Below are 16,374 nucleotides of genomic sequence, written 5' to 3'. Positions count from 1 at the left end.
CATATTTGGCATGGTAGTTAGTCATGATTAGTAGATGGCCCCTATTGATTTTGAGGTCACCAGGTCAAAGGTCAAGGTCACAGGGGCCTTGACTTCAAAAACCTTGTCTGCCCAATAACTTAAGATTCCTATGACCCACTGTCTTCATATTTGGCATGATGGTTAGTCATGATTAGTAGATGACCCCTATTGATTTTGAGGTCACCAGGTCAAAGGTCAAGGTCACAGTGGCCTTGACTTCAAAAAGCTCCTTAGCCCTATAACTTAAGATTCCTTTGACCCACTGTCTTCATATTTGGCATGGAGGTTAGTCATGATTAGTAGATGACCCCTTTTGATTTTGAGGTCACCAGGTCAAAGGTCAAGGTCACAGGGGTCTTGACTTCAAAAAGCTTGTCCGCCCAATAACTTAAGATTCCTTTGACCCACAGTCTTCATATTTGGAATGGAGGTTAGTCATGATTTGTAGATGACCCCTATTGATTTTGAGGTCACCAGGTCAAAGGTCAAGGTCACAGGGACTTTGACTTCAAAAAGTTTGTCCACCCATTTATGACCCACAGTCTTCATATTTGGCATGGATGTTGATCATGACTATAAGGTGACCCCTATTGATTTTGAGGTCACTGGGTCAAAGGTCAAGGTCACAGGGACCTTGACAAAAAAAAGCTTTTCTTCTTAATTGTTAAAGAATGTCCTGTCCGCAATGTATTGATTTTGACTTTTCACATTTGAAGCATGTAGAATACATAACTTAGCAATGCACTGGCTTAGTAACCTCAGATTTGGCAGGGAGGTTGTCCTTGAGCTCTAAATGGCCACTGTTGATTCTGACAAAGTGGTATGCGGGGGTATTCACGCCATGATAGTGGCAGTTCTAGTTACACTTGGCTTTGATTTTTAATAGGATAGGGATGATAACCAATATTGGAATGTTCGATTTTTCGAAACACAACGGAATATTCGAATATGAAATTCTGATTTGAATATTTGTTTTAAAAAGAATGTTTTTTTTTCAAGTTGTTTTTTGTTGAATATTTTGTTCATAACGTTTCCTGAATATTCCAAAGATCTGTGAAGTAGTTTGTTTAAGTATTTCTTTTATAAAACTGTGTCTGAAGTTTTTGTCATAAACATCGTCTTAAATTTCTAAAGAAAAACTTCAGACTTCGGATTTTATTTCTGCCGTATTTCTTAACCTCATTGATGATTATATTCAAGTAGAATTTTCAATTACAAAAGAATGCAAACTGGTTAAAGGAATAGAATGCTTTTACATTTTCACAATATAATTTCAGTTCTCTGTGACAATGTTATCACACCACAAAATGGTGCTTTCACGTCAGTCACAGATGGAGAAACTTCAACTGTAGTCTTTACGTGCGATGAGGGATTCACTTTAAAAGGAACAAGTGATGTGACATGTGCTGTATCAGGGAAATACGAAGCTTCTGAGCCAACTTGCTGTAAGCTTTCATTGAGTTTAAGTTTTGATATGTCTATTGTGAGCAGTATTCAGGAGCGCAAATTGGCTAATATAAGTATTTTTAAACATTGTACTTTAAAGTAGATCAGCTGTCATACATGACATTCCTAGCATGCCATAACTATGAATAAAATAGTTCTGTAAAACCGCACATGTTTACACTCTGTATTACTATTAGATTTTCAGTCAGTATTTTATCGAACATCCTAACATACAACATGGTTAGGTTATATGCACAAGTTCTTGAATGAAAATGATCACTTATATGCATGATGACAGATATAGTGGAATAAATGATGTTTTGTAGCTTGTGTACTTCTGATAACATAAATGTGAGAAAACTGGAATGCGAGAAAACTATTCAGCCAAGTGAAAGATTTTACTAAGTTTCCTGCGCATGTTTTAGATATCATTTATATAAACAGTATACCTAAAAAATTGCCTTATGACCAATACAGACTTTGTGTGACCCCTTCATAACCTTACAATAAGAATATGTAAATAGAAATGGTTTCATTCTTGCTAACTCTGTCATTAAACTGTTTTCAACACATTTTGGTCTTTTCTTGATAACTAACCAGTAATCATCTATTTCTCTGCAAGTGACCGACTACTTATTCTTACAAGATTTGTAAATCAGCAATGAGAATAATAATATCTGTCATATTTTGCGGTTCGGATCGGAATATCCGTCCCAAGGTGACCAGCCCGTTGGGAGGTAACGAGGCTTGCTGAGTTACCACCCATGGGCGGGTTACTGAGGGACGGATATTCCTATCCGAACCGCAAACATAATTATGTCAGATGTTTTTTCTTGCATATTCTACCATATTCCATTATATTTTAAATTCTTTATCTTTATTTTCAATGAAAATTTATATCATTACAACTGTAACTACTTTCTTACAACAGCGTATGAATTAAAACTTCATTCATAACGGTAAAATGATGTCATCCTAACCGTGCCATTGTACAGCACATGACTCATCTGGAACCCCCCCATGCCAGATGAAATTTCCGGCATGGGTAAAACTCACGGAAACACCAGTCTGATATGCAAGTAACAAATTACCATTAGACTCATGTACCATAACTTTGAAAATATGAAAGATGGGTTTTATGTAAGAAAATATGTTACATTTAAATTAGTCTTTGGAGTTGAGAGTCATATACATGTATATCAATTTTTAATATATATAAGAAGTCAAATGCACATGTGAATTATCTACTCTCCAGCACAATGTGATATTCTGATTCAACCAGAATCTGGTACCATGACAACATCAACAAATGGTACTATTACTGTGGTAACCTTTGACTGTAGTTCAGGATACCATCTCCATGGAGATTCTAGTCTTAGTTGTGGCACAGACGGAACTTGGAATGGGTCAGAACCAGAATGCCGTAAGTGCCTTTAAAAATGTTATGGACTTTTTAGCTCACCTGTCACAAAGTGACAGGGTGAGCTTTTGTGATCGCTTTTCGTCCGGCGTCCGTAAACTTTTACTTTAAATGACATCTTCTCATAAACCACTAAGCCAATTTCATCCAAACTTCACAGGAATGTTCCTTTGGTGGTCACCTTTGAAAATTGTTCAAAGAATTTAATTCCATGCAGAACTCTGGTTGCCATGGCAACCAAAAGAAAAAAACTTTAAATATCTTCTTCTAAAAAACCCAAAGAGCTAGAGCTTTAATATTTGGCATGAAACATCTTCTAGTGAGTGTCTACCAAGTTTGTTCAAATAAAAGCCCTGGGGTCAAAATTGGCCCCGCCCCAGGGGGTCATTGATTTTCCCTATATACATATAGTAAAAACTTAAAAAATCTTCTTTTAGAGAACCCAAAGAGCTAGAGCTAAGATATTTAGCATGAAACATCCTCTAATGGGTGTCTACCAAGTTTGTTCAAATAAAAGCCCTGGGGTCAAAATTGGCCCCGCCCCAGGGGGTCATTGATTTTCCCTATATGCATAAAGTAAAAACTTATAAAATCTTCTTTTAAAGAACCATAAGAGCTAGAGCTAAGATATTAAGCATGAAACATCTTCTAGTGAGTGTCTACCAAGTTTGTTCAAATAAAAGCCCTGGTGTCAAAATTGGCCCTGCCCCAGGGTGTCATTGATTTTCCCTATATGCATATAATAAAACCTTAAAAATCTTCTTTTAAAGAACCCAAAAAGCTAGAGCTAAGATATTTGGCATGAAATATCTTCTCATGAGTGTCTACCAAGTTTGTTCAAATAAAAGCCCTGGGGTCAAAATTGGCCCCGCCCCGGGGTCATTGATTTCACAGTGTCTACCAAGTTTGTTAAAATAAAAGCCCTGGGGTCAATACTGGCCCCGCCCCGGGGGTCATTGATTTTCCTAATATGTGTATGGCAGAAACTTAAAAAAAAATCTTCTTTGAAAAAATCCAAAGAGCTAGAGTTTAGATATTTGGCATGAAACATCTTCTAGTGAGTGTCTACAAAGTTTGTTCAAATAAAAGACCTGGGGTCAAAATTGGCCCCTCCCCGGGGGTCATTGATTTTCCTTATATGTGTATAGCAAAAAACTTAAAAATCTTCTTTGAAAAAACCCAGATTGCTACAGTTTAGATATTAAGCATGAAACATCTTCTAGTAAGTGTCTACAAAGTTTGTTCAAATAAAAGCCCTGGGGTCAAAACTGGCCCTGCCCCAGGGGTTTCATTGTTTTTAACTAAAACTTAAACTTAAAAATTTAAAAAACTTCTTTAAAAAAACAAATGAGCTAGAGCTTAGATGTTAAGCATGAAACATCATCTAAAAGGTTACTACCAAGTTTGTTCAAATAAAAGCCTTTGGTCCTGCCGGGGGGGGGGGGGGGGAAGACAGGAGGTCATTGTTTTTCATTATATGTGTGTAGTAAAAACTTAACATCATGAAACATCTTCTAATGGGTGTCTTCCAAGTTTGTTCAAATAAAAGCCCTGGGGTTTAAACTAGCCTCGCTCAGGGGGCCTATATACAGGTGAGTGACCTCAGGGCCATCATGGCCCTCTTGTTTTCAGTTTTGTAAGAGTTATTGCCCTTGACTTTCAGAAGTATAAATTTGCAATTTTCAACTTGTTCATGCATAGCTCAAAAAGTATTTCACTTGTAGGCCTGAAAGTTTACAAGAATGTTGGTCAGCATGTGTACTTATGCACCTTGGGGTTTGCTTGTGGATTTATTCAGTATTTGTAAAGTTCTTGCTCTTTACTTGGTAAAAGATTTTTAGTTTTCAAAAAATATTTGACCTAGAGTCATAAGATTGACAGAACAGTGGCGCGGTGGGGGCACCCGTGGCCTATGGACACATTTCTAGTTATAATAATACATTCCGTAACAAGGTTGAGTTCTTTTGATGTAAAGAGGTAAATGAGGTATCATTTTCTATTTAGCTGCAACAACGACTACATCTACCACATCAACAACTACAACTACCACTACACCGACGACCACACCTACTACACCAACAACCACACCTACCACTACACCGACGACCACACCTACCACTACACCTACGACCACACCTACAACTACACCAAGACCACACCTACCACTACACCAACAACAACACCTACCACTACACCAATGACCACACCTACCACTACATACACCAATGACCACACACTACCACTACACCAACAACACACCTACCACTACACCGACGACCACACCTACCACTACACCGACGACCACACCTACAACTACACCAACGACCACACCTACCACTACACCAACAACAACACCTACCACTACACCAATGACCACACCTACCACTACACCAATGACCACACCTACCACTACACCAATGACCACACCTACCACTGCAACAACAACCACAATTTTAAGTGATGAAATGATCATAGTTATTGTTGTTGTACCTGTTGGTGTAATAGCTGTTGTCGGGATAGTCATCTTTTTTTATTTGTTTTATCGTCCAAGAAGGGGAAAAAGTCATAAAAGACATAAACATGGAAAACATTACAAAGGATACATGAGATCAGTCCAGCAACTTCAGCAACGGCCTTATATATTATATGGCAGAGATCATACAGGGGAACCAAACCACAAAGAGACCAAAAGGTCACGATCATTACATAATGATGATGGGTATAATTTGTATGATGGGTATCACTGGGGAAGTTGGGTCAAACAAAACCCTGTGTACAAGGGTGATAGAAATCTCGGCAGATTATATTACAATGACTTGTTACCAAGGTATGATGACTACTGGTCAGGATATACAAGAGGGCATGTTTACCCATCACATACAAGCCAATATCAGTACAGACCAGATTACCATGGAGACAGCAGACAACATGGAAACCGCCAACATTCCTCTTATCCAGTCTATTCTAGACAACAGGAATACATTAATCCTTCATATTCATACATGGGATACTGAGATAATTATATATATCAACAGATATTTAAAATTCATAGCCGTAATCAAAAGATACATATTGGTGGTACATGTCCATGTTCAATTTTAATCATTTATGACAGAATCAAAACAGATATGTAATTATGTCCTTTTTTATGCACGAAAACAAGGAACAATCAATATTGTTAACTGTTAGTGATCTTAAACCTATATCATATAGGTTATGATATAGGTTTAAGATCACTAACAGTTAACAATATTGATTGTTCCTTGTCATTAAAAACCTTAATAATTAATTGAGCAATTTAAGGGCCATCGTGGCCCACTTGTTCAGCAAATTTTCTGTTAAATTATTGGTTTAAACAGAATAACTTCAAGTATATTTCACTGAATATGTTCATATTTTGCACTCAAGCATGTAATATCAAAACAAAAGTCAAATTTGACTTTCTCAGCTTACTGCAACCTTGCATTGATTTTTTTTTTTCAAAATGAAGTCGTTATGTTCAATTATCTCCTGTTGCAAATACAGTTTAACTTGAGCTTTTTTGGTCACTTTGGAGCACTAACAGTTATGTTTATTTCCTCCTGATGAAATCCTTATATAAATGGCCACAAATTGTGGTCACTTGCTGCCAACGGCCACTAGAATAAGCTTCCCTGTGGCCATTTTGAATAAAAAAGCAGTCAGTGTCACCTTGTTGACATCAAAGAAAAGGTGTGAAAATACAAATAAAGCCATGTTGCGCATCATTAATGACTGTTCGTTTAGACGCCCTTGTGTGGTATTAATTTGATCCCAATGTAAAGATATTTGGTCAGACTGTTTAATCTAAATTATGGTCATAACTTTTTAACACTATAGAATTGTTATTATTGTTTACAAAAAAGAGATTTGAAATAAATTTCCAATATTTGTTTTGTTAATCATATCAAAAACTGTATGTGTTTTATATACAGTATTATAGGTGCAGGTCTTTCGAGGAATAAAGATTTTTAAATCTAATTGATATTAATTTTTTGGTTAAAAGGGTACATTGTCAAACTTTTTATTGGGTATCTGATTTCTTTTGTTTCAACTGTTTTCATTAACTTATGTATTGTAGTAAACTCAGAACAGTGGGAATGATGATAGCACACACTAAATATATTCATTATATTGCATCAGATGATACTTATTGTATTATTTCTTTTAACACATGCTGCTGCAGATATGAATTTAATTAAAACTTTAATGCTTGTCTGATATTCAAATGAAGTGACAACAAATTCAACTTTATATTTTGTATTGTATATATACAATCATGTATTTAAGTAGAACATTTTTTGTTTGTCTAATTTATAGTACATTGTAAAAAAAACAAAATAATACTTAAAACACTGAAATCTCATAATATTTTGTGTTACTGAAATTGAAGTTTACGTTGAATATCATAGTTGTTTTATTTTTTTGTTATTTTTTAAATTTGATGTTGTTTTAAAGGAGGTTGATATATCGATATCTGCTTTTTGTGTAATACAGTCGAACTTCGTTCGCTCGAACTCGGAGGGCCTGTGCAAATTTGTTCGAGAGATCGGTAGTTGGAGCCAACCGAGGTTGAACTATCATTACATTGATCATATGCCTAAAGGTTTTCCTAGCTTACATCGGTAATGATAAATGCGTCAATATAATTGTTTGTTAGTATATCTGTTCGTCAAATATTTCATATTCAGAATTATTATCCCAGTGATTGAATTAAGTATTAACGGTACGCTGTGTTAATCTATATTCATGCATATTGTAATTGGTTGAGTTTGATTGGGCAATCACACCAAACTTGTTGAACAATGTATAAAATATATTTATATGTTTATAATGGGATGAATTTAATTTTAAAAAATAAATTAATGAAATATTTATTAAAAACATTTACAGCAGCATCTATTTGTAGTCGTTTACTAAAATAAACACACATACAAGTATCATTCTATTAATAGATATCACTGTTACGATTCACTTTACATGAACCACGGTTGTAATTAAAGCCGTCCGGGTAAACATCATTCTTTATTGGCATGCATATTTCACTTATTTCACAAGTTATTTTGTTTTTATCGTTACCATAAACGGCAAATCAACAATATTATCATACAAATAAATCGGTTACAACACCTCTTTTTTTGTATCAATTATCCTTAATTACCTTTGTCACAATCACGAGGTGTTAAAAACATGTGTCGCCGACTGTCATTTATTTAGGACATACCGACTTGTCTTTTTGTGTTTGACCGAAAAGGTGTGATTTTCACTATATTTCTGCCGAAGGGACTAGAGATCAGGTTTGAGAGTTCGAGTGATCGGTGTTGGAGCGATCCGAGGTAGAACAATATATATTATAAAGGAATTTTGCTGGGTCTGGATGATGAGTTCGAGCGAAGGGAGGTATTCGAGCGATCCAAGTTCAAGCGAACGAAGTTTAACTGTATATAAAATAAGGTTTATTGTTAGATTTTCAAAGAAGCAAGTAATTAGAAAAAAAGTGTCAGTAAGATTCGTTATTTGCTCATTGTTTGTTCTTCAAAGGTATGCATATCATAAAATAAACATAAAGTTGTTATATTTTTACATTGTTGAATGTTTTTCAAAATCAAAAGCAGATGAGTATATTATCAATGTCATTATTATTCATGTTGATACTAAACTGGTGTTGTTTTTAATATTTTGAAGGCTATCATTTCAAATTACTGGTTAAATTTGTGCATGCAAGATCAATCTTTGTATTTACTTGAAACTTTTTATGTATGTTTGATCAGCGCTGAAAATCACTACCTAAGAATCATAATTAAAGATCTGTTTCCTTAACCCTTGATTAAATATCCCTTTGTGAAATTGAAAAAACAACAACAGTTCATGTTTCTGTGTGCAATATCTGTCTTGACAATTTCTGAAAATACTCACTTAAGGTATAGTTATAAGTTCACTAAGGCCCAGAGCCTTTGTGAATATTTGTACATTGTGTGTCCAGTCTGAAAGCACTGAGAATAGTCAAAGGCACTGTATTGATAGGTCCTGCTTGTCAAATTTCTTTAAAAACCTGCCGAGGTTATCATTTTCAAAAACAATCTGCTTGTTTGATTTTATAAGGACTTGAGTTATAGCTGTAAGTTTGTAGTATTTTGTTTTGGATAATAACTTTTAAAACTTGTTTGATTATTATACCCGACCACAAAATGTGGGGGGGGGGGCTATAATGGATTCGCTTTGTCACGTCCGTTGGTCCGTCCGTCTCCATTTTGGTGTCCGCTCTATAAATCTATACCAATTGAAGGATTTTTTTCAAACTTGGCTCAAATATTCACCTCAACAAAGGGATGTGCTGAACCCATGTTGCTCATGTGTCAGCTCATGGTCAAGGTCACAATTGAAGGTCAAATATCAAACAGTCAAATATTAGACAGTATGTCGTGTCCGCTCTGTAAGTCCTACACTAATTGAAAGATTTTCTTCAAACTTGGCTCAAATGTTCACCTCAACAAGTGAATGTGCAGAACCAATGTTGCCCATGTGTCAGCTCAAGGTCAAGGTCACAATTGAAGGTCAAATATCAAACAATCAAATATTAGACAGTATGTCGTGTCTGCTTTGTAACTCCTACACTAATTGAGAGATTTTCTTTAAACTTGGCTCAAATATTCACCTCAACAAGGGAATGTGCAGAACCCATGTTGCCCATGTGTCAGCTCAAGGTCAAGGTCACAATTAAAGGTTAAACATCAAACAATCAAATATTAGACAGAATGTCATGTCCGCTCTGTAAGTCCTACACTAATTGAAGGATTTTCTTCAATCTTGGCTCAAATGTTCACCTCAACAAGGTAATGTGCAGACCCCATGTTACCCTTTTGCCGGCTAAAGGTCAAGGTCACACTCGAAGGTCAAAAATTGACTGAAAATGTTCTTAAAGTTTAACATGTATTTGAATATTTCTGAAACTAGAAAAGGTATTTGCTTGAAACTTAAAATATATATGAAGTGTCACAATTAAGATATGCAGGTCAAGTTTCATAACTCTGTATTGCATTTAAACAAAGTAATGCCCCTTTTTAAGTATTCAAATTTACATTAATCAAGTATTAGATGATATGTCATGTCCGCTCTATAAATCCTATAATAATGGAAAAATTTCCTTCAAACTTTACTCAAATGTTCACCTTCACAAGGTTATAGCCTAAGAGCCAAGGGCCATTTAATCAAAATTTTTGTCCAAATCTAAAACTTACACCAGAGTAAGTATAAAGTCTCTCCTTTACAAAAATCCAAATCTTACAAAATTTTGCTTTCACAACGCTTCAGAATCCAAGATGGCGTCCAATATGGCCGCCGATTTTATGCAAAACGAGTATATATCTTATTACGGTAAATTTTACAGCAAAAATTATGCCGTTTTCAATAAAAAGAAGTGCAAACATTTCAGAAGTAATCAAGTTATGATTAAATGACATGAAATATATAGCTTTTTAGGTTTTTGTCTTAAATTTTTCAAAATATGAAAGAAAAATGCCTATTTTTGGCAGATTTTTCTATTATGGTTACCTAGAAATAAGAAAAATATTCCAAGTAGCTCCTTAAATTCTAATATTGTTTTGTTTTTCATAAATACTATGTGCGTTTTAAGTTGTAATCATAAAAAACGCAAGGAATTGCATAATTTGTAAGTTTTATACTTGATTAAAGTTAGTGGGGGTAATTTCACCCCAAAATCGGAAAATACAAAATTCGCCGAAATATGTTAATTTCATTTCTCTGCTTTTTTATTTTACTTTATATGTGATTTCATACAATTTTTCTCTTTTTTCATGCATTTTTATTGTTTTTAAGTTTTTCTAATACTTATTTTACGGTGGGTGGTGTAAAATAACAAAAATGCACATATAAATATGTGTATCGAATTTCTGAAAGCTACCGGAATATCGAAAGGTACTTAAATTTCTTAAGTTGACTTAATAAAGAAATAAATTAGTTATCTAAAGCAATGGAAATGATATAAACCATTTTTTGGAAATTAAGGTATATATTTTGTTATGTAATTTTCAACTTCAAACTATTTTTCCTGACCACACTTTTTGTTCAACATAGATGCAGGCATGCATGTGTTTTGACTGTTTATAATTAAATTCGATTTGAAAAAAAGTGTTTTATGCACTAATTCTCATTTGTATGCATTTCTTGTTCTTAAGTTGTTTTTGTCTTTCTTAAAGTATAATGGTCTAGGTAAAACAAAAAAGAAGAGAAGAATGCACATTTAAATATATGTATCAAAATACTGAAAGCTATCGAGAAATACCTAACTAAACCCAAATTATCTTATGTTGCCTTAAAAACATGAAGATATAAGTCATTTATATCAAACAAAGATGACATAAATCCAAATGTCCATACCAAGGGGTATTTTTGTGCCTTTAACTACCTTTGACATCAAGATTTAAAAATGATATATTGCTTGGACAAGAATAAAGATGTACGTATTCGTACAGTAAGTGTTAATGTATTCTTTGAGAAGCCTTATATATGCTGCTTTTAATGACACAACTGAAATAATTATTTTTATTGACAGAAAGAAGAAAGAAAAATCGAGGCATAATATAAAAATAATTTTAGTTTAATCATCTTAACAATATCCAAATTATTTTTGTTATTTGAATGTTTCATATTTTAAAGGTTTCTATTTATAGGACTGCTGCATACGTTATCCGTAAAACAGTTTATAATTATGTTATACTACGGAATTGCATGTATAAAACAAACGGTAATTGAAACAAGCCTACTATTTGTTTTTATTAGCATATTCCAGTCCAAGTAAATAATATATCATATAAATGGTATTTATGGTATAAAGCTAAGATGAAAGCAAAACAGTACAAATAATAGAACATTGTATCAGACAGATTTAAGTGTGAAGATAAAACATTCATATAACTGTCACAAGCTAGAACTCTTTAGACAGATAAATTTTAATATTCCAAACGAATGAATATATTAATGACACATAAAATATTAAATAATTTAATGTTCTAAAAAATATTCAGACCATTTATATTATCAGTATCTTTTGACGTCTCTATGTCGTATGATTTGATGTCAGTGCACATTGGTCACTTTTTAAGTCCGGTTTAGAAGGACGTCTTAGATGAAGTAAAGAATCTATATTGCGGGCACAAATTGTCTGACATTTGACTTTTAAACTGATGAAGATAACAGAAAATGAGCGGAGTAGCATAAGTTCTGCACTACACATCACCTTGCTGGTGTGAATATTTGAGCCAAATTTGATGAAAAACTTACCAGGATTAGGGTTTGACACAAAATTGTCCGATATTTAACCTTTAAGAGTGCTCTTGGCCTTGAAGCAGCACAGTGGTGACATATGCTAAATCATATTGTTGATGTAAACATTTGAGCCATGATTGAACTTATTTCTTATTTATAGAGCAGACACGAAATTGTCTAACATCTGACCTTCAGATGTGACAGTTACCTTTTTAGCTCGACTATTCGATAAGAATAAGTAGAGCTATTGTAGTCACCCGAGTGTCGGCGTAACCACTTATGTTAAAGTGTTTGTAATACCTCAAATATTTTCAAAGTCCTTTGACATATGGCTTTGAAACTTTGCACTTTTGTTCAAAATCATAACCCCAACCTGTAGACAGGAGGAGATAACTATATCAAGCATTTTGACAGAATTATGCCCCTTTTTCAACTTAGAATTTACATTCAAGTTTGCATACCACCTCAGATATTTTCATATTCTATTGACATCTGGCTTTGAAACAAGTTGAAATGTTATACTCTTCATTGAGAGCATAGTAGAACTCTTTCCAGGGCCTTTAACTGTAACATGGATTTAAAGAAAAAAATTGCCCTTTTGTAAACTTAGGAAATTTAAAATATCAAGCCTCTTTTACTATCAAGCACTAAGAATAATCGAGCGTTGGTGTCCTACCGACAGCTCTTGTTACCTTTAGTCAGTACAGCGACGGCATGGGTTATATGCATTGCCTTGCTGAGATAGATTCATATTTTAGCCAAGTTTTAAGGGTTAAGTATTTTAGGACAGTTACAGTTTTCCGTTATGGCCAGCGCGTTTCCCCTGAGAATGATATGCGCAAAGCAAGACAGTATGATGATAACAGTACAATGATAGAGTTTGACGATGATGACAATACAACAGTACGATGGTGGCAGTATGACAGTATGTGACCACATTACGATGGTGATGTTTATTGTACTGTCATATTGTCAAATCGTACTGCCACTATAGTACTATCACAATTTAACTATCACAACTGTACTTTCATATTGGCACTATCGTACTGTTGTACTACCACGATCGTACTGTCACCATTATACTGTCACAATCAAACTGTCACCATCATACTGTTACCATCGTATTGCCACCACCGTACTGTCACAATCGTACTGTCACCAGCGTACTGTCACCATCATACTGTCACAATCATACTGTCACAATCGTACTGTCACAATCATACTGTCACAATCATACTGTCACCATCTTACTGTCACAATCATACTGTCACTATAGTCCTGTCACCATCGTATTGCCATTACCGTACTCTCAGAATCGTACTGTCCTATTGTCACTATCATACCATCATACTTTAACAATCGTACTGTCAACATCATACGGTCACCATCGTACTGTCACAATCATACTGCCACTATAGTACTATCACCATTATACTGTCATCATCGTACTATCACAATCATACTATTATATTGTCATTATTGTACTGTTGTATTGTCAACATCGTACTGTCACCTTCCCTTTAGCATGCCAAAATAAAATATGAACACGAAGGAAAACGTTGACTTTGTCATAAGAACATAATAGATTTAAAGGCATGTTTCTTCATCTGACGCCTTGCTGAGTGATGGTTGCGTATTCTTGACAAGAAGAAGGCAGTAAAATGGTGAAGTGCGGCAGTACGATAGTGACAATACGACAGTAGGATGGTGAAGCACGACAGTACCATGGTGGAAGACCATCGTACTGTCGTAATGTCGCGTTTTGCAGCCGTACTGTCATTGTTGTTCTTTGCACTTATCGTTCTCAGAGAAAACGCATTTTGAGGTTGGTGGTGGTGTATAATAATAAGTGGATCTATATTAAATCTTGAATTCAATTTGATGAAATTTAGTTAAAATTTAACCATATTTTTATTACCATTATTTACTCACTAATAAAGATAATTATGCCTATTCTTGAAACTAATTTTATCATGGTCATTGCAAGAATTAGTGTATTTCATATAAAGATTAAAATTAAAACAGCTTTTTAAAGGAACGTAAAACTTTTAAAATCAGCAATTACTTTAGTTAGTTTACTTTTCTTATTCAAGTTTACCAACAAAACTTTAAAACAAGTAAAAAATGAAAAACTTAGTAATGTATTCATATGCACCATTATTCTTTAAATCAAGATTTGACATTTATCAAGTTATTTGTTTAAATGGACTTGCCTTGTTTTGAATATAGCACTGTCCTCTGGTAATTTAAGTGATATGAACAAATAGATTGTGGACAGGTTAAAGTATGACTGACTTGGCCTGATACTGATGGACCATCAATTCTTATGTTTTCTCAGCTAAAGTATGTATTACATAAAGCAAAGGAGCAGGCTGATATACTGTATAAAACTGCACATGTTATAAGATTTATAGCTAGGTAACATTTTACTCTTTCACATGTCTCAAACATAAAATGTAAAATAACATTTGTTATTTCAAGCCACACGTTTACAGAATAATGTTATGAATTTACCTAAAATAATTGTTTATATCTTTAAATTGCGAATATGTATTGTTAAATAAACATTATTTTGTTGGGTCACAGGTTCCAATATTCCTACTTGAATAATGTTGAATCACCCTTAGGAAATGTTGCCTGCTTTGTAACTTTTCTTTTGACGTCTTATCTGTGATATGCAGGCTTCATAACCTCAGATCCCCTTTCAAAATTCTATTTTATTTAGTTCCGCCCATTGTTTCCTCGTTAAGGGCACCATTACTTTGGGACCATACGCCGCTTTTCATGGAATGGCACGGAAGTGTCACATTGAAGGTTCCATGATAACCCCCGTATGAACACATCTGCGGATGTTTCTAAATTCAAAACTTTACCATTTCATGTTTAAATGTTGAATTCTGCTTAAGCCGGTGCTAGGGGGCGTGGACGGTAGTTTGCACTTTACAGTACCGTCCATGAACAGGCTCAATCAAACCGTGCCTGCAATATTTTCAATTTTGCCGTGTTGGGCATTCTTTAGGGATTCTTATTTTCTCTATTTTGACAATGAACAAAACTGAAGCCTTCAGTGGGTTTTGAGAAATCATGCCATCTGTCAAATTGGTATAAACAAAATCAACACACCCTTTCCAATGAACCTTCGTGTCACCATATGGATCACAAGTGAAATGTCTGGAAAATCATGGAATAAGGTTATTATATAAAATATTTATCTAATTATCAGAAGATATTTCTCATTTGCGTATTCACAATGAATCTGGCAACTGTTTGAAGTTTGCTGTAAACAGGAAATGTCTTGTATATCATTTTCTTTTTTCAAACATCAAATTATAACATTAAAATCATGCCTGCCATTTGTTCACCTATTTTAATCAACGGCATATCAATATGTTCATTACTAAAATGCCGTAATTAATGTTGACTTGTTTATATCATGCAAAACCAGAAAATTCCATCATTCAGGCCTCTCAGTCTCATATTTTTCTTAAATAAAATTAGATGTTCTGTTTAATCATCATATTGAAACAATAACCTTTTTGTTCAAACTGATTTTTTTAAAGCGACACATTTTGGTGGCCTCCTTTACCTTACATTTAGTGTTGTTATAATTCTATTTGCATGGTTCTTTGGTTTTATTGATACTTTAAATGTTGAAAAGTGAATGCCTGTTAGGCTATCAGAAATAAAATTATGTTTTCATACAAAAGAAAGTTGAAAATTTTCAAAAGTAGACACTATATTTGTATTCATTATTGCACTGCCATACAAATTGTAGCATTATTAAAGTAAATATAACACCCTATGCCTTAGAATATTATAAAAGCAAAAAAATGGTCATTTCCAATTTACATACTTGTGCAGTTTTGTCTTTTTCTGTGAAAAAACAAATGACATTCAAGCCGTATTGAAATATTTCATTCACCATTAACTTGAAGAAATTATGTTTCACTTAAAATATAATGATGCACGAAGTTTATACAAGTGAAAAACTTGCAATAATTTAGATTGTCACTTTGAAACACAAACAATCATGCTAATATTCGTATTGAAGTGTAGCAAAAAATATTAATTAAGGTCCAAATGTATGCAACAAAATATACCTAAGTATTCAAAAATGGTTTATGATATTAATTTGCTGAAAATAACTAATTAATTTCTTTTAACTTTAACTAAATAGAATTTAT

General features: G+C 33.9%; 1 protein-coding gene across 1 annotated transcript in view; it reads left to right on the top strand.

Moving 5' to 3' along the window:
- Nucleotides 1-1,267: 1,267 nt before the first annotated feature.
- Nucleotides 1,268-16,374, top strand: part of LOC132721955 (sushi, von Willebrand factor type A, EGF and pentraxin domain-containing protein 1-like) — a 30,453-nt gene continuing 15,346 nt past the window's right edge. The window contains exons 1-2 of the mRNA XM_060706342.1: nt 1,268-1,466; nt 2,723-2,890. Of these exons, the coding sequence (XP_060562325.1) occupies nt 1,268-1,466; nt 2,723-2,890 (367 nt within the window). The remainder of the gene's footprint in view (nt 1,467-2,722; nt 2,891-16,374) is intronic.

This window comes from Ruditapes philippinarum, unplaced genomic scaffold (genome assembly GCF_026571515.1).
Source record: "Ruditapes philippinarum isolate M1 unplaced genomic scaffold, ASM2657151v2 ctg10480_1_1_1_1, whole genome shotgun sequence".
Taxonomy (NCBI): Eukaryota; Metazoa; Mollusca; class Bivalvia; order Venerida; family Veneridae; genus Ruditapes; species Ruditapes philippinarum.
Note: the sequence above shows the minus strand (reverse complement) of the source record. Positions and strands in the feature narration are given on the sequence as shown.